Source organism: Seriola lalandi, unplaced genomic scaffold (genome assembly GCF_002814215.2).
Source record: "Seriola lalandi dorsalis isolate HSWRI2012SDOR001 ecotype SW California unplaced genomic scaffold, Sedor1 jcf7180002054968, whole genome shotgun sequence".
Taxonomy (NCBI): Eukaryota; Metazoa; Chordata; class Actinopteri; order Carangiformes; family Carangidae; genus Seriola; species Seriola lalandi.
In genome coordinates this window covers 1,042,141-1,061,303 of record NW_019525519.1, presented here as the reverse complement: position 1 = coordinate 1,061,303, position 19,163 = coordinate 1,042,141, and the positions used below count along the sequence as shown (strand labels likewise).

At 38.0% G+C, this 19,163-nt stretch overlaps 3 protein-coding genes across 7 annotated transcripts in view; 2 read left to right on the top strand and 1 right to left on the bottom strand.

Annotated features, from left to right (window-relative positions):
* LOC111646253 (chromodomain Y-like protein 2) overlaps positions 1-12,218 on the top strand; it is a 31,839-nt gene extending 19,621 nt beyond the window's left edge. For both annotated transcript variants that reach the window (XM_023395705.2, XM_087170898.1), the window contains exons 3-7: positions 1,710-1,927; positions 8,282-8,454; positions 8,550-8,760; positions 8,926-9,069; positions 9,159-12,218. In XM_023395705.2, the coding sequence (XP_023251473.1) occupies positions 1,710-1,927; positions 8,282-8,454; positions 8,550-8,760; positions 8,926-9,069; positions 9,159-9,317 (905 nt within the window). In that variant the 3' untranslated portion in view covers positions 9,318-12,218. The remainder of the gene's footprint in view (positions 1-1,709; positions 1,928-8,281; positions 8,455-8,549; positions 8,761-8,925; positions 9,070-9,158) is intronic.
* A 735-nt stretch (positions 12,219-12,953) lies between these two features.
* On the bottom strand, positions 12,954-15,330 carry cmc2 (C-x(9)-C motif containing 2). Of its 4 annotated transcripts, none has more exons than XM_023395726.2 (5): positions 15,032-15,330; positions 14,713-14,786; positions 14,137-14,207; positions 13,976-14,047; positions 12,954-13,837 (listed from the first exon to the last, which is right to left on the bottom strand). In XM_023395726.2, exons 2-5 carry the CDS (start codon positions 14,747-14,749, stop codon positions 13,754-13,756), a joined length of 264 nt encoding a protein of 87 aa, XP_023251494.1. In that variant the 5' UTR covers positions 14,750-14,786; positions 15,032-15,330; the 3' UTR covers positions 12,954-13,753. The 4 variants fall into 4 exon arrangements, with proteins under 4 accessions (XP_023251494.1, XP_023251495.1, XP_023251496.1 ...); XM_023395727.2 differs by having other exon boundaries at positions 15,058-15,330; XM_023395728.2 differs by lacking the exon at positions 14,713-14,786 and having other exon boundaries at positions 14,137-14,253; positions 15,032-15,328.
* Positions 15,331-17,433: 2,103 nt separating this feature from the next.
* cenpn (centromere protein N) overlaps positions 17,434-19,163 on the top strand; it is a 6,044-nt gene continuing 4,314 nt past the window's right edge. Inside the window, exons 1-3 of the mRNA XM_023395706.2 lie at positions 17,434-17,730; positions 17,991-18,036; positions 18,129-18,188. Coding sequence (XP_023251474.1) covers positions 17,560-17,730; positions 17,991-18,036; positions 18,129-18,188 — 277 coding nt within the window. The 5' untranslated portion in view covers positions 17,434-17,559. The remainder of the gene's footprint in view (positions 17,731-17,990; positions 18,037-18,128; positions 18,189-19,163) is intronic.

Sequence of the window (19,163 nt, the reverse complement as noted above, 5' to 3'; positions counted from 1 at the left end):
CACCAATTAGCTTTTTTGAGGTCATTAATTCAAGGGTTCACATACTTTTTCCACAAGCACTATGAGGATTTTTAGGTTATTCTCAATAAAGACATGAAAGATCTTTATTGAAGAAATTTACTCAGAAAACCATGATATTCCAAAAGGTTCACATACTTTTTCTTGCCACTGTATGTTTGCACTGGTGACTCAAAGGTCAAGTTTTGTTTTTTTTGGGTTTTTTTTCGAGCACTGGCTGGGTCTACCTCTTCACTATATAAATCATTTAGAAATCACAGACTGAGGCTCTCATTGCTTGTTTTCCTGAATGATAAATGGCTTACTTGTGGGTTAGTGTTTCCTACCAGTGTTTCCTACCTGGATCTTAGATAATGGACTCATACATTGTTTAACTCATAGTTCTTTTTTGTATCATCCATTCAGCTGATGAAAGTGCACAACTGTGACTGTGTTACTCAGCTCTCACAGAAGCATTTTTATCAGGACATGTGAATTTGTTGGATTAATGTTGGTCCACTAGACATTTTCACTGACATTTTTGTGAAAACGCCTGGAAATGATGTTGCATAATTTCCACATCTGAAACTTTAGTTGGCAGAAAATTCAACTTTATTTGTGTTTTCAAGCTTTGAATATTAACCCATTTATAGCATCCGGTATAAATGGGTTAATACAAGCAAGAAAAATTCTAATCCATTGGATCTTGCTTACATGATTTCCAGCTCTAACTGTCCAGACAAAAGCGTTGTAAGTAGCTAACAAATACGAAGGAGGAGAAATGCTATGAAGATTAAAACAAAAGTAACAGTCCTACCAACAACAGTCTATGTACAATGTCCATGTACATATATCAAAGGTCCTGTAAATTATGGAGGATTTTAGGTTTATTAATTAATTTAATGAGCTCAGAAGTTCCATTTATGTCTTTGCAATAAGTTGCATAAGTTTAATGCTGCAGTAATATTGCAAATTCAGATATTTACTAGATAAATATGAAGAAAGTCATAAAAGGGTTGATACTAAGAAAATGCTCTTTTTGGGAAACATTCATTTTTCAAGGTAAACACAATTGTACCTGAACTAGCCAAACTTTGCTGGGTTTTATCCACACTTGAGTTAAAAAGCCACGCTTTGGCAGTAACAGTTTTCCTCAGTTGACAGCCATTGAGACTGTACACTCCAGAGAAATTGCTCACTTTTCCATGTCAGATATGCAGATATACTGTTTACACAAGTCAAATCGGGCTCTATACGATCGTTTATCACAAGTATGTCTCAAAGGATAAACAAGCCACTCAGTTACACAGCTTTTATCTAAACCACTGGTTCAGACAGTAATTTCACTATTTGGGGTGGAAATGGTATTCAGCATTTAAATGTTTCTCCCAAAATGTTTATAGTAAATGTCAATGCCATTTTACTGTGCTACTTCCTGGTTCAACTTTGATGTGCATGCAAACAGTTTTTGATGGAAACAAACATCTGTAATGGACATATTAACTATAAAATGATTGTTTGTGTAGCAGTTATCGAAAACAACATCAACCAAGACCCCATGTTGTTGCAATAAAAACATTTTTACACTGAGAAGGTAACACTTAAGGTGATGTTTTTGTTGTGGAGATGTTTTTGTTATCCGGTTTGGCAGTAGGTGTGTAAGATCCACACAAGACAGATTGACCTGTTATGTCATCCCTCATCTGTGTCAGGCCCCCCTCTTGCCAACGGAAAGATGCATCTGCACAGCTCAGTAAAGCGGAAGCTGGCTGAGGAGAAAGGCTACGTGTTCGACAAGCGGCTCAGGTACAACGTGCGACAGAACGAGAGCAACTGTCGATTCCGAGACATCGTGGTGAGGAAGGAGGAGGGCTTCACGCACGTCCTGCTCTCCAGCCAAACGACAGACAACAACGCACTGACACCAGAGGTGAGAACGGCAATGCACACACACACACACACACACACACACGCATACACTGTTTTATTGTTCATGTCCATTAGGCCATTGAATTTTTCTGTTTCTCTGGTACAGTATGAATCAATGCCTACATGTACTTCTGTAACTTTCTGATTGTGGAGCAGATCTAGTTTTGGAAATATAAATGAGAAACGTTTCAGTAACTGCTGTAGAGATGCGCTGGAGCAATGCACTAACTCCCCAACTGCTCCAGGGGAGCTTTTCAGGAGACAACTATAGAAAACTGTGGTTTTATTTGACATCTTGCAGGTGTGAATATGTTTAGCTACATGAATCTTACGCAGAGCATTGTTGAAAAAGAGCATGAAAGCGCAGCAAAAACAGTTTCCTACAACTGCCTCCTGCCAAACAAGGTTTCTACAAGGAGGGTAATTAGGGGTACATCTAATCTAGCGCAATGCCATCTGTTGTTATTACAGCAAAATGGAAATTGAACTAGTGAGGAAATCATGCAACAGGTTCATAATGGAGAGCCTTGTGTAATCATTCTTTAATAGAACTGGATTTCCACTGCTTGGCTATGTAGGCATAACACTGACATCTCTGCAAGAGTAAAGAAATGATGTAAAGAAATATCAGCTCAATAATCAAATGCCTAAGTGCTGTAATTTTTGCAATATTGTTTAGTTGTGAAAATGTAGTTTGTCTCTCTTTAAATATTTTGGCTTTTAAAACAGGAGCATCATAATCTAATATTTAATTTATGCTACCAAAAAAAAAAAAAGCCAAAACTTTTACAGTGTTACACAGATATTCCAATACAAACTGTTAAAATAAAATGAAAAGAAATTTAATTAAATTATTAATAAATTGCTGATTTACCATTATAGTGAGCATGTAGACAGGATCTCACTAGTTTTAGAAGCACCTTTGATGCGTTCTGATGATAAACCAGCTGAGTCTTTGCTACAGGCATTTCGGGCACATAATCTGAGCAAAGATGCGTTCACTGGCTTTTGACGCCTTTTTTTCACAGTTGCCTTTGCACTTTGTTGATCCCCTGCTAACTCATATCAATCAAATTCCCCACTATAAAATCACCATCAGTGGCAGAACAAACTGTAAATCCTATATACAGAGGTTATTATATACATTGCAATCTATCATGATATATCACTGTAATGACAGGGATTCAAATATTTTGTCACAGTTTTGTCATATTTACATATGCCATTCTTAGTGAGGATATGAAACTCAGAAAGATTAAAAGATTGAATGAAAGAGTTTATTAGGGCTCGAATGTGTATGTGCCACACTGGATGTGGTTTAATGACTCTCTGCTCTGATGCTGTAGCTTCCTGCATTGTGATGATTCACTCATTGAAATGGCTGTCTGCAGTGATGTACCAGCCTCTGATTGGCTGCTCACTTGGACTCAAGGATGAACTGATGATTTTGATAGTCAAAGGTCAAGGTCACTGTGATTTCTCAAAACAGGTTTTTGGTTTCTTGAATGTGATATATCAAGACCACATTGAGTGAAATTCTTCAGATTTGCTACAAACATTCACTTGGACTCAAAGATGAACTCATTAGAAGTTGATGTTCAGATGTCACAAAACATGATTTGGGCCATAACTCACAAATTCATATCATAATTATGACACAGTTTAACACAAATGTACAATAGGATAAAATGAGGTGATTACATTTTATATCCAAATGGTCAAAGGTCAACTTCACTGTGAGATCATAATGTTCTGCGAAAACACTTCTGACTATTATCCAAGGCTGTAACTCAGGAGGGAGAGATTGTGCCCATATTTCCTCCAACTGGGCGGAGGCATACAACCAGTTAACCACAGTTAACACATTTCACCCACTTATATTAACCATTAAAGTCTATATTTATAATTTAAACCATTAAAATTATTGCTGGCATATTATCATTCAGAAAATTATTATTACTTATACCTCAATCTCGATTGTTGACACTTTTTAACAATGAAAATGAAGTTTTTTTTAAAGTTTTTTGGCACAGACTCCTTAGAGGTTTGTCAATATAACAGTGGGGTTAGAGACAGACAATGGCATCTATTACAATCATCCACCCCTGGCTCATAAATCTAAGCAAACAGGATTTTCCTCCTCTCAGATTGTATGATATGTCTCAGATCTTCCACAGAGGGATGTTCTGGCTTTGATATAGTGTCGTGTGCGCGGCCGTGATACTTCACAGGCACTGAAGTGGCCTAAACTGTGCGTGCACATGTGTGTGTACTTTCATGTGTGACAGTAAGCCCGTAAGCTGTGGGCTTATCAAACAGCTCTGATAGCGCCTTCTCTGTCTCTGAGTCTTTGAAGCTTCAAGAACAAGAGAGTCTGCGGATGTGCTCACTCAATGGCTTTAGCAGAGAAAATCTTCAAAAATATCCCCGTACTTTTTTTAATTTTAAACACTCGGTGCTTGCTTTAAGTGAGAAAGTCTATTAACTGGTACTCTTTCTGTCACCTTCCTGGCGTAACGTACTGTTCCTGTGCTATACTGCAATTGAAATGTTTTTGAACTGACTTCTTTTATCATCCATATTCTGTCGATACACTGACTATAAAAGCCCTGAAATTATGAATTAAAATATGAGTGAACAAAGAGATATTTAACAGTTTCTCTTTCACTGGAAGTAATGTAAATCTATCAGGAAATTGCCTTGATCATTCCCATTAGCTGTGAACGTATTAGGTATTTGTCAAAGTCATTTGAATAGAGTCATAATAACGTACAGTGTCTACACTCTCTATGCAGTATATGTAGGATTAATTCCTGTACACCTACTTTAAATAAAGCGACAATTAAAAGGGGCGAAAGGAGTCCCACTCCCAATAGACCTTGAAATCATCAGACATTTTGACACATTTAGGTGCTGCTAATAACATTTACGATGGTTCTGTTTCATTCCATTGTCCCAATTCGTCATGACAGTGTGACAGTGAGCCACGATAAACAATACCAGGACCCTGACACTGAAGCAGCTAAATAGAATTCAGCCATCATTCATTACACCTGTGCTTTTCCTTTTGTGATATGTCAAATTGTCTCATGTAAAAAATTCCTCTTAAAATCTTAAATCCCACAGAAAATTGAAGCTGTTGATGGAGCTCTCTGAGACACCATATTCAAAATCTCTCTCTATTTACTATCTAGCGCTCTGAATTTATTGCTGGGCATTTGTGAGAGCATCCGAAATTTGGGTGTGACATATGCAATTTATATTGTCATCATAAAGCCCCACAATGGAGCTAAAAAAGTACTTTTTGTTAACAATCTCAAAATGCAATGTGTCGCATTTTATAGATGTGAAAATTATAGTTGTGTGATTTTACAACTGACAGTGAGGACATAAAATTATGATTCATAAGCGTCAGGAATCTCAATTGACTGCTCACTATAGAGTAAACTATTGTGTGTCCCTTTATATTGGGAAGAGTGAAAGATTGAACGAGGGAGTGATTTCAGGAAAAAGGCAAGTTACATTTGCTATGAGCACCTGCCCTACAGAAAGAAAAGGCAAAAAAGAGTCATCTGGAAACTAGGAAGAACTCCTAACTAAAACAGGTGTGTCGGATCTACTCAGTCTTATAAAGCATAAAAACATACGATTGACAAGGGAGCTGATGCATACTGTTGCAAGTGTCTTTATTGTGGATACCACAAATATCCTCGAAGCCTCTGCTCACTGCACATGAATTCCACTGACTGCTCTCTTCTTCCTCATTGTGTCACAGAGAGCATCTGCCCATCTCTGCTTCATGTGTCTGAGCAGGATTATAATTCACCTTGTGACACACACACACACACACACACACACACACACACACACACACACACACACACACACACACAGTTAAAACTGGGGACAGATTATGCTGCCTGGTGAGACACAGAAGTGAATCTGATTAAAGTGTGCACATTGAGTGCAGACAGTGATGGGGTGGTGTGGGTTTGGGGTTTCTAGACAACTTCTGTCTCACAGTGTCAGCTCACTCCCGACTTTATCACATGAGACAAAGACAAAAACACTTGTATTCTGAGGCAGAACGATGCACTGTTGATAACAACTGGTAGGGTTAAACTTCTGTCTTCTCAGCCCATCATAGTGCAAGTATACTCAACTGGAGGCTGAGTACTTTTTTACTCAACTCAAACAGTGTTTCACACAACTCCTATTTGACCCACACTACAGCCAGGAGGAGTAGCTACCTTCAACATACAGTGTATGTTGACTGTATGTTGGCAGACTGTACAGCAAGTTGTCATGTAAACATTTCACCTGCACTCTGCCACTCCACAGAATGTAGTATTAACTAGCTAGAACCAAAGTCACCACTGGAATCTCACCTTCTACACTACAAACAAGCAATGCTTTCTTGCGTCGATTCAGACTTCATAACCCACTCCCATTTAAAGGTAATTGGTTTGGAATGACACTTAATGTGGCGGACCCTCCACACACACATGCAAACGGAGTGAGAGAGGGCAGGGGGAGGGTGTTCGGGTCGGATTGGAATTGGGCCATAGATGGCCATTTTAACTCAGTCCCCCAGAATCCTTGACCTTTCTCACCTGGGTGCCAAACCGATCCAGGGACCTTACAACCAGCTATTATTGGTCACTGTGTGACATGTGAACCAGGGTGTCACCAGGCCAACAAAATACAGCTGTGGTTGTTTGTTCTCTCTTTCTGGGTCTTCCACCCAGCTGCGTGAGCACATGCTCTCTCTCTCTGGCTCAACCCCAGCTGTGGGTAGTGCTGCTGCTATCTGAAAAAAAGCTCTTCTCTGCAGACCTACTCACAGTAGACTGCTGCACTGCACTCGTTCTACACGGCAGAGATGCGAGTGCCTGCTTCAGATTAGTCAGGAGTGAACAAGTTTAATTTAGCGCCAGACTATGACACAAAGTCTGCTAGTCGATTTTTACAATCAGGAGCCACGAATGGGACTAAGCGTCGAGCAGCTAACTCTTTATGGAACAAAGAGGCAACCGATAACCTCCTCAGAGACACAGAAGCCACCAGCCAGACAGGCCTATAGTCCGCCAGGAAGCAACACAGGCCTGCAGCTCACTGGGTTTTACAAAGAAGACCGGAAAGGACTTCTCTTTTTCAATGGACTGGGCATATTTGACTGGGCCTAACCTAGCATAGCATAGCATAGCATAGCATAGCATAGCATAGCATAGCACCGTCCGGCAAAGCAAAGTACTATTAACCTTTGTCAATGTACATGTATTGATTTGATCAATATACCCACTGAGCTTTATTGTTGTTGTTTGATGCTAGTATATTTCACACACACACACCTGTAGTACATCCCTTTACTAGATTTTGCATGTAGCTAACTCCCCTTTTAAGATGGCACCTTTAGCTTACATGAATTGCCTTACTTGGCATACTGTCCCAGTGGTCATCTATGAATCCACAATCTTGTGTAGTTCCTTGTATACTGCTATCTACTGTTTGTAGTCTCCCTTCTTTAGCCATCTTGTCTTTGTCTGTTTCCCCACAGGCACACATGCACACACACACGCACACAGACACACTCACCTGTATATAGCACCACTTGCTAGATTAGCCAGGTCTGCTTAATACTGCACCAGAGTGAATGTTGCCAACCTGGACTCTGCAGAACTCCAAATCCCTCCGCTTTTACATAATCTTGATATGCTAATTATGGTTATAGTTATTAAGTCAACAATCAACATTGGCTATCTTGTCTCCCCGAATAGGGTGGTGCCCCGAGGATAACTAAAGTTAATATTTAATATTTACATTTTTAATATTAATGCTTTTGTTAATATTTGATAGCCAATATTGATGCCTAGGGCACTTTTTATAACCTGATTTGGCTCTATGATTTTTGTTGAGTGAAACCGCTCATCTGTTGCTGTTTTTAATGTGTGGCTTTATTGAATGTGGTTTCTGCCAAAAAAATTAAAAAACTGTTATAGGTGTAACTTGATACTAAAAGGTTGCATTATGACATTTAAGGTTTTAATATACAATATATATGACCCTCAGAAGAGCAAAACCTTGATATTACAGACTGTGGCTCCAGACTTTTTGTCCCCATTAACATTGACACATTATGGGCACATTAACATTGAACGATAGAAATAAGCATTCTTGCAATCCCAATCAAGTGATTTTCATTTTTTTTCAGACCTGTATATCTGCAATAAAAAAGCTGGCATTAGATGTGAAGGCTTACTCTAAAGGATTCAAAACTTATTTCATCTTCCCTGTTTTTCCTCGTGTGTCAGGTAAGATAATGATGTAATACACATCTCCCCCTTTTTCTCTTCAGATCATGAAGGAGGTGTGTCGAGCTCTGGGTAATGCAGCTGCTGATGACAGTAAATTATTATTGCTCAGCTCTGTAGGAACTGTTTTCTGCAGTGGCCTGGAGCCATCCTACCTGATAGGGCGTTTGTCCACTGACCGCAGGAAAGAGAGCAGCCGCATCGCAGATGCTGTACGGTAAGAAAAAATCTTTCCACTATAAACACAGACTCTCTTATTGCTTGCCATCAGACTGGACAGATTTGGTAGTGATTGTCCTGTGACCTCTTTAGGGACTTTGTGTTGGCATTCATTCACTTCAAGAAACCCATTGTGGTGGCAATAAATGGTCCTGCTCTGGGCTTAGGGGCCTCCATCCTGCCACTGTGTGATGTAGTGTGGGCCAGTGAGAGGGCCTGGTTCCAAACTCCTTGTGCAGCCCTTCATCTCACACCCTCTGGATGCTCCTCTTACACCTTCCCCCAGATCCTGGGCGTAGCTCTGGTGGGTCCCAGCAATATCAAGGCTTTTGGCAAACTTCACTTAATCTAATTTGATCGCTTAATCTAATTATAACCTCATGATTACCCTGTGTTTACCCAAATCAAACATTTGGATTGCATGAAATGTTTAAAATACTGTGTAATTTTCCCCTGTCTCAAACGGCAGGCCAACGAGATGCTGTTCTGTGGAAGAAAACTCACAGCGCAAGAAGCATGTAGTCGAGGTCTGGTGTCACAGGTTTTCTGGCCAACAACATTTAACCAAGAAGTGATGCTACGTGTGAAGGAAATGGCGTCATGCAATGCAGTGGTAGGTCCTGATCTAGACAAGCCAGAGGGCAAAGCTTTCTTTTGAATGTAACTAAATGACCGTCTCCCCTTTCTGTGTGTGTTTGAAAGGTTTTAGAAGAGTCCAAATGCCTGGTGAGGAGTATCCTCATGTCAGTCCTGGAGGAAGTGAATGAGAAAGAGTGTCAGATGCTGAAGCAGCTGTGGTGTTCAACCAAAGGACTAGAGGCACTCTTCAGTTATCTGCAGAACAAGGTGTATGAGAAGTAACTATCCACACTCAGGACACCAGGGTCAGTGAAGATCTGACACTACCGACAGAGGGACATCCAGGATGATAAGGTTCTGATCTCAAACTGAAAGATATTAAGGGCCTTTGTTTCCATCCATCAGCAGAGGGATACTCTGGAGTTGTGTTTTCTTACATCGCTACCAAAAAAAAAAAAAAAAAATCTTCATCATCAACATTAAAAATCAACTTTTTTTTTTTTTTATTGGACCCACAACCGTCCAGATGTTTCTTCTCTTTTTAAAGAGTCAAAGAGCAAAGGGCCAAATGTGCATTGCTTAAATGCAGGGAGGTACAGAGTGTTTCTGCACCTATGCCCGACTTAATCATCAGGATGTATGAAATAAGTGTATGTCTGAAAGCACATGATAAAGTGATGATAATATATATAAATATATATTTATTTCAAGTGTGTAAAAGAGTTGCTTTCTGTATATAAGATGCATTTTAAGATCTTTTAAGAATTTTCTTATAGTTGCTTCTTGTTTTGAGTTGAAGTGTAAACCAAAGTTTGAGGACAATGATTCTTGCTCCTTAACATACACATTCCATCCGCTCTGTATAACAGAAGACAACTACTAGAAAACTGGTTACAAATGCTCATACATGCTCACAACAGATTCACAGACAGCTCAAAGAAAACTGACTTTTTTTTTCTCTCTTCATCACTTAATTCATTATTTATACTGTAAAAGTCTTTATTACACAGAACAGACATCTCGTTTTCCAGTGACTTTGTTATCATTATCAGAATCACCAAAACTTTGCTTCCGTTACACAAAATCAAAATTAATGCTTATGTACTCATAGTGCATTAGTACATGCAATATCATTCTGTCAATATCCATCTGTCTTCAGTTATTTTTACAGCTACAACATAACAGATATGGAAAGAATTTCATTTAACTTTTATTTATACAAATTTTTCTTTCAAGGGAAACTTGTTTGAATTGAAAGGTATGTAGAAATATTTTGGCAGAAATGGAGAACACTGGAAGGTTTTTGTGAATGCTGGCACTAAATACAATTTATTTGTTCTTAATCAACTGGCATTTTGGCTTGAGTATGAAATGACTTTAGATGATTAAATGAATTAGCGGCACATATCACATGGAAGGATTAGCGATGAATTTTATCCCACTTTATTTGAGCTACATAATAGCTTAACATGCAGCACTGTGGTAGTTCATACATAAAACGTGGCTTCCATTTATCAATGCAGATAGTCAGTGATCAATATTGTGGAAATGCAACGCGACTTTGTCCTTATCTGCATGTGATGATTTAAGATTTCAAGAAATTTTATATTTGGATGTGTACTATAGTTAGGGATCTATTTTGGTTTACCAAAAAAAAAAATGTAGTTCTGTGAAAATTGTTTTGTAAAACTCAGAAGATATTTGTGCATTTTTGCAGTTGTACACATGCAGTAAAGAATAATATATAGATAATGTAGACTGTTTTGTGTAACTAATTGCATGTAATATACTGTACATATAAATGTGTTGCCTGTCTGAGTACCTTGTATTTCAGGGTATATTTTGTACCAGCATTGTAAGTATTGTTAGAAATGTTGCAGTTTATTTTTGTATTTATTTGAGATAAATGTGTGGATGTGCTGTGCCATGTGGTTTCTTTTGCGCCAGAGGCACCCCGACCCTCCCAGTCAACCTTTTTAAATTATCCCATAAAAACTTTGATGAACAAAATGGGTCAGGAAAATGGATAATTTATACAAAAACCAAAATGTTTAAACACTGTTGTCATTGGAATGTTTACATTTTCATTTGACATTATCAGATTAAGTATGTTGTTGTAAAGTATCAAATGCTTGTCAGGTAATTTAACAAATAATATTATGTTTTACTGAGCTTTATTAGTATAAACAGATGATTGATAAAATGACCTTTATTGTCTTTCAGATTTGTCATTTTCATGCATATGAGACTCTGTTAATGCTCCATGACGTTAATGATTTTATTTCTGGCTGTTGCAGTTTGATTGCAGTGAATAATTAATGGCTTGAAGCGTTTGTCAACATTTTTAAGCCATTAAACACTCTAACTCTAACTTTGTACATCTAGTAAGACAGGATAAAAGGATAATCAGCTGCAGAGATTCAGCTCTTAGAATCAAAATTGTCATGTTCTCACAGGCAGCTTGGCAGGTTTGTAACCAAAAACTCCATTAGGCTTAAATAATCATTCAATTTATTTATTTTTTATAATGAAAGGGTTCCTACATTCACTTCTTCACCTATATTCATTGTCGATTGGTAAATAACATTTAATACCCCCATTATTGCTTTAGGGCCCCAAGAAGAGGTGATAGGGACCTGTGTAATGTGGCTGCGAATACAAATTACTCAGGTCGACTGAGTTTAAATCACACTGATCCTTCAAGAAAGGGGTCTTTTATTTTATTATTTTATTTTTTTATTACTTTATTTATTTTAATTTGTAAGATACTATAAATTCTTTTCAGTGTGTCATCTGAGATAAAGAATGCATTTTTTTCAGTATCACACTATTGGTTTCTGTCTAAGGCACCATATCTTGATTCCCACCTAAGCATGTGTTTGAAATGTGCTTGATTATAAAATTTGATGTTTATCAGTTATAACTTAAAAAACAAACTAAACTTACTCCTGTTTGCTTCATTATTTATTACAAATGACAGCGTTTATGATAGGTTTCTGTGTTTTGTCTTTCACAATCACAATATCTTGCATTGTCTCATGTATGTTTTTTTTTTTTTTTCTCCCACATTGTCTCAAAGCACATCTTGGGGTGCCTTACAATTTAAATATCTGTCAAATATTGATCCATACTTTGTGATGGGTAGTGTGAGCTGCTTCAAATAAAGAAACAGTACTTTCACAATGTGTTTTTTGTTTTACATTTCTGAAAACTGTATAGTAATAGTGTGAAAATAGATGTTCAAGGTCATGACTCTGATACCGCAACAATTTACAAATCATTTAGATATGAAGGAACTGAGCTTCAGTCTACATTTTGAATCCTTTGCTGGTCACATCTTTCAGTCCTATTGTCATTTAACTTGGATCAGTTGTTGGACAGACAGGGGCTTGGCATTTCCTGTGTAGGTTTTAAGGAAGTAAGAGTCCTTCTAACTGATCTAACAGATCTGCTGCAATCAGTTTTTAGTGTTGTAGTCTTTGTTTGATTTTTGGAAAAAAAAACAACAACAAAAAGACAACCTTTGGAAACGATATTCAATGTGATAAAGATTATTCAGCCTTAAAGGTCCACTTAGTAATGATTCTGAGCCCAAGCAAGCAAATGGCTCAGGTGTCATCTTGTGACCTAAACATAAACTTTCAGTCACAGGAACACAAACTTATCAACCAAGAGCCAGTACACAGCTGAAGAGAGGTTTAGTGCATCCTTCCACAACCTTACCAGCTGAAGTTAGAACATTAACCCTTTTTAATACCACATATAGAATTCAATACCTGTTTTAATTTTTAATACCATACCAGCCAAAGTATGAAGGTATGACAAGTAGGGACTTTTTGAGGGCTTTCAAAGACCAGTACATACCCTGATTGATACTTAGTTTTTTCACAGTGTTTTACAATTACACAACATACCAACTTAACTGATTGTATCTCTTTATTTGGAATCAAACTTCTCATGAACCAATAATTTCTCCTTTCCAATAATCTTTCAAACAAAATGACTATACTCAGTATGTATGTACTGTGTACTGACATTGAGTGTAACCCAGCCACAGGTCTCTCTTTTGTTTTTATATGCATCTTTTATACCCTGAAATGGACTCTCCATGTTTTTATAAATCACTTTCAGGTACCAGAATATTCCTGAGGTGTCCTGCCAACTAAAATAATGGTTGGATGAAAGGCTTCTGCCACCAGCTACACTGATCTCTTTGATGTGGTAACAAACTGCTAATATAGGGGGAATTAATGAGGATCAGCAGCAATTTTTATTCTAAAGTACTAGATGTTATTGTTTTAATGATGACCTAAAATGTTCTGGAAGGTTGTAGGAGGGTTCATTACATAGTAAATACAAGAATAAGCTGTACAACTTAAGCCAGGTTTGTCACTGCTGGTATATGATCCTGACATTTAAATTACCTGTGGTTGTGTGTGTCTCTCAACAGATCAAAAATAATAGTAAAGCAATAATATACAATAATAACAGCACCTTGAAGTAGCTGATGTACACTATCAAATCACACTTAGACCTGTTACTCCTGATATAACACACACGCCTCTGAATTTAAAGAGACAGAGTTACAACCTTCCCTCTGTCTTGACACAAAAACAACAGGGGAGGCATGTTACACAGTGCCATGCTTAAACCAATGTCCCAATATCTGAATACTTCTAAACTGCACTGCCAGTGGAAAAGTTGCAGTAAAATGTCCTTCAGATATGCTCCTTGGGCCCTTCTTTCAGCCTCCTTTTCATCTCTTGTGCATGCTGCTTGCTGCGCTCCCGCTTTTCCAGTCTCTGTTGAATGGTAAGGAAAGAAAGAAAACATGAATTAAAAAGCTACATATATATATATATATATATATACACCGAAGGTCAGTAGTCACAGCGCTTGTTGTGTCTTATTCACAAAGTGCAAAAAAATAACTGACAGACCTCTTTCTTCAGGCACTGACGCATTGCGCGGTCCACATCATTACACGTGCCAAAGAACTTCATGACATTGTGCTGAGGGTAACAAGAAAGAAAATTTGAATAGTTTTTTTTTCTGTGGCTGTAGAGCACACAGCAATACTAGAATTTAATGAAAAACCTACCTCTGTGTGGCACTGCCTCAGATGACTTATTAGTTCATTGCACTCATCCGTGTGCAGGTGAGGTGACAGATCAGGATGCATTCTGAGTTAAGGGTTTACTGAAGCACTGCCACAATACTGAAAAGCCACAAACAAGAGGAGCACTGATTGAGGAGCACCAAGTTGACAATAATGAGAATATTATAACAGATGCGATTTGGTGGTAATACATCTTTAAGTGCACCACATGCAGCTAAGTTTACCTTTAAACACAGTTTTGCTTTCTGCTGTACTGCACTTTTCTATTATGTAAGACATCAAATCTACACTACTGAGTCAGAGTTTTGCCTGGTTAACAGTACAAAAGCCAAAGAAAAAAGGAGAATAACAGGATATCTTGTCTGAGAATCTGGAACTGGTACTATTTTTGCTTGATAAATGGCTTAAGCAATTGATCGATTTGAACTAAAATGTTGATGAATGCTCTGATACAACCACTAATTAATCACTCCACCAGTTGTTTCAACACTTCTTTCTTTACACTATGTCATCTCAGCATTGTTAATTAGACTTTTGCCAAGGACATGCCAAGGATACTAACGCCTCCCCATCCCTCTCCTTCCTGAGCTGTCATTGTGATGATGAAGTTTATTCTTCCAGTGGCCACTTACCTGCAGACACAGAGAGGAAGAGAGAGAGGGCAAGAGTATAACACTGGGATAAATATACAATACCGTGACTTTGTAAACGACCTGCCTCAACACTGAATCCTCTGGATTCATGTGAACAGTATAGCACTCACTACAAGACTCTGGTGTTTTGACATTTGGCACTGAGCTGAGTTTTGACATAGCATTGCAACAGAATACCTTGGTTTATACATAGTGCACATCTAATAATAATAACAGCGTGATACCGTTTACAGTAGAAAGGCTGGGTTACCGGAGAAGTTTTCCTGCACACCTCGGGTGAAATGTCACGCCAGCTAACCGCTAGCTGTCAGCTAGCATTGACAATATAAATCCATGAAACCACGGAAGACCTACGAAGGGCTTCGTCTTCTTTCCTGTTGAGTAACGCTCAGGTTACTGTAATGCTTCTACAATGTCGACTAAATTTGTTGTACTTGTACTAACATCAATATAACCTACAAAAACAACAAGGTCCCGTAAGACATGCTGCCTGTTACAATGCTGAAGCTTTCGTAACTAGTTGATAGCCAATTAAATGACAATATTCAGTAACGAATTGGCATTCGCTTTTTTCCTCAATCCACCAATGGCGTGCGTTGTTCTCATAAAAGGTGGGACTTCTATTGGCGGAAGTTTACACGAGACACAAGAGGTTTGCTTGTAACGTACGTCCGTGTTTGCTTCTGGATGCATTTGACGCTTGGCCACTGAGTCTTTTCTTTTCTTTTCTTTTCTTTTCTTTTCTTTTCTTTTCTTTTCTTTTCTTTTCTTTTCTTTTCTTTTCTTCTAGCTAGTGTTGTTTTGACAACTATGTACACTGTGTATCGTGTCTTATTTTAGCTAAAGGCATTTGTGATGGCTGGTGGAATTGATGGGCATTAATGATTAGTTTTCATATTTCCACTTAACATTTCTGCTTTCGTTTCTCAAAAACAATTCAGAGATGATAGCCCTGCTGCTCCAGTAGTAGCTGTAGCTGTCAAATAAATTTAGTGAGTTAAAATATATAGGATTTAGAAAGTAGCAGAAATGGAAATAGGTCACCCAACCTTCACATTAATACACACTCGGTGACCTCACATTCAGACAATGGCATATAACAGACAAGCCTTGTTATCTTCCTATGTGTCCTATGTGTATTAATTCGCAAGATGTAGCTTTACTACAGATGTCACTGCAGCTCATTAAATGAAGCAACTAACTAAAAGAGAGGGTAAACTCCTGGTAAACATATTACATAACTACTTATTGTCTATTCACCTGTTTTGTGTGCGTTTGGGTCCCCACCCAGCCCACTCTCTCCCCAGAGTTCTGTATAATTAACACATACAAAAATGCAAACAAACAAACATATACATTCACGTTACTGAATCTCTGTATCTTCAAACACACTTTTTTTTTATTACCTGTGCCATGGAGGTTATGTTTTCACCCATTTTGTTTGTTTGTTTGTTTGTCAGTCAGCAGGATTGGAAAAAAAAAGTACAGAACCAATTTGCACCTAACTTGGTGAAGGAGTGGGGCATAGGTCCAGAAGAACCCACTGAATTTTGCTGTGAATCCAGGTAGAAGGACAGATCATTCTTTAATCACTTTCCTTAACATTGCAATATAAATCTTGATGTAAAAAAATCAAGTTTATTAATGTAACACAATTTGGTGCAGATCCAGATAATATTGGATAACAATAACATTGTTCGGCAATGGCAGAGGTTTGCACTCTACTGAGTGTCATTCTAGTTATCAAATGCACCTCTGTTTCTCTTTATCAATGTAGGAATAGAGAGAGTGTAGACAGGATTGCAGCAAGTAATGAGCCTTATAGAGTTAAGATAACATTATCAGTTTAGTGAAGCTTGGTAATAGGGCTCCCTCAACTATAAATTTTAGTTAATAAGAAATTTACTTATTTTTTTAAACACACATTTTTAAACATATCCACATTAATTATATTTAGCTATAAAGTGTAAAGATGTATCTTACATTTAAATTCAGTATTTACTTATTTAAATTAAATAAAATGGCAATTACTGAATAATACCTAGTCACACGTTCATATAGATCAGTGGTCCTCAACCTTTTTCACGTGACACGTTATCACAGGGTGCATGTCGACGAGGTTGAAGTTCAAAGAATGAATTCCCCTATTCAGACTTTTTGTTTAGTGTTAAGAGGTGAAACTGTGACAAGACAAAAAGCAAAGATTAAAGAAATGTTATACAAATAGACATACTGTTGTGTAGCAGAGCTTCTTCTTTCCTTTTTTGTACTCTACTAATCATCTCGGTGTTGTACTGTATGTTCTTTATTTTATCTCTGAGAAAATCTCTGTTGTTCTTGTTTTTAAAATATTTTATCTTCTTCTCTGTTTTTAATATATTTTTTATGTTTTTATGTTTTTTTTAATGACAGATAAGTAAGTCAGATAAAGTATTATAATTTTTATAAAATGCTCTACTGGTAAGATATACCATGGAGAGGCAGCTACAGTAGTAGCTAACAGCAGCTTCAGCACTAGATTATTACCACTCCAACTCAGCAGGGGGCGTCGCAGGAAGTGCGCGTAGATTTTCTGTTAGTATCTGATTGGTCTATTCGTGTGTTCTTTTGTCGGCGGTTTGTTTGGATTTTCTTAACTGTACCAAAGCCTGGCTCTGACTGTACCGTGCGTGGTAGACAGAGCCAAAGGTTTTAATTAAACTCAAGAATTATCATACAATACAATTAGTTTTCGATTACCGTGAGAGTAAGAATGGATAACTCTACTAGGCGCTTACTGCAGCGACTTATGAGACGAATACCGACTCCATTGTTAAAAACTACGCTGGAGAAATGGGGTCGTTTGACGGTGGCTCAGCGACAATCCATGGATTTTACTCAGCCGAAATGGGCGGTAACGGAGAAACTGCTCGCCATATGTGAGGTATGTAGCGTGTTTCTTAAACATTAATTGTGTGAAATATACAGTGTAAAAAACAGCAACCTGGTAGTTGGCTGAGGGCATGTTATTTATCAAAATACTTGCTGAAATGGGTCAACTTTGCCACGTTAAATCTAATGACATTTGAAATTTACTGTTTGTTCTCGATACTTTTCGATATACATTACATAAATTGCACTTTTCTAGTGTTTTTGTGTATTTCTTTTCCTTGAACCTCCATTCTTTTGTCTTTTTCTACACAGGAAAATGAGTGGACAGCTAAACAAATAACAGAACTCGAGATGATATGTAAGTCAAGTGAAATTTCGTCATTTGGGCTTGAAACCATGTCATCAAACCAATAACGCTTAATGTGTCGCTTTTGTTTCATTGTCTCTCAGATATCATAGACAATCCAAACCAGGGGATGTGGTATGCCTTCCAACTCATGGACCCTGAAGGTATGCAAAAATAAGAAGATGTATCTTGTACAACGGAGGGCTGGGCGTCTGTAGCTTTATACTCTAACCTGGTGGATCAGGGTTTGCACACTTAATCAGTCAAAAATCCTGCTGGGTCATCATGTATTTTACACTTACATATAGCAAGGTATTGAGGAAGAAAATACACATCCTGTAATGTAAACTGACTGGCACCTAGAAATAACCCTATAACCCCACTGATTCGACTCCTTGATCCTTGATCAAGGAGATACTACTTACCTTAAACCGTCTGTCTCTTACATCACCAACGCTTCATTGTCTTAACAACATCTTACCTGTGCATATGTTGATTCAGTCTAGGGGCCCTGTCTGCCCTATCCATACATATGCTGATCTAGTCTAAGGGCCCTTCCTGGCCCTACTATGGATATGCTGATCAAGCCCAAGGCCCCCTCCTACCCCCTGATAACTTGAACCAAGGTGCTACACTACAAGACCTCTGATAAACATTACCTTTTGTTATAACTCCCTTTCCTGTCTGACCAAATGTCTGTAACCCCAGGTATATGCAAATACAGTTGTCCATCCTTTGTCTTTCACTGTATAACTGTCCCCCTGCCCTACACTCGTGGTCAGTCTACTGCTTCAGAGCCGCTCTGTGTCAGTTGGCTCACCGTATCCTGGGGCACCATTAAACTTACTTCTTCTCTTATATCGAATTTTGATTTTTTCTGAATGCTGATTGGTCTAGCCTAAATTATACCATGCATTGTGAAGGTCTGACAAGTTCTTGGTATGTGGACCAAGTGGAGTTTAGCAGGTTAAATAAAGATATTCCCACATTGGTTGTTAATGGAAGTACAAACTAACAAATGTATTCCCATTTCTGCAGCATTTTGATGGAATAGATCTTAATTGTGTCCCTTTTAATGTACATTCAAAAATTTCTTTGTTTTCCAGATGATGCTCACTCTGTCGAGCTGATGCAGTTTA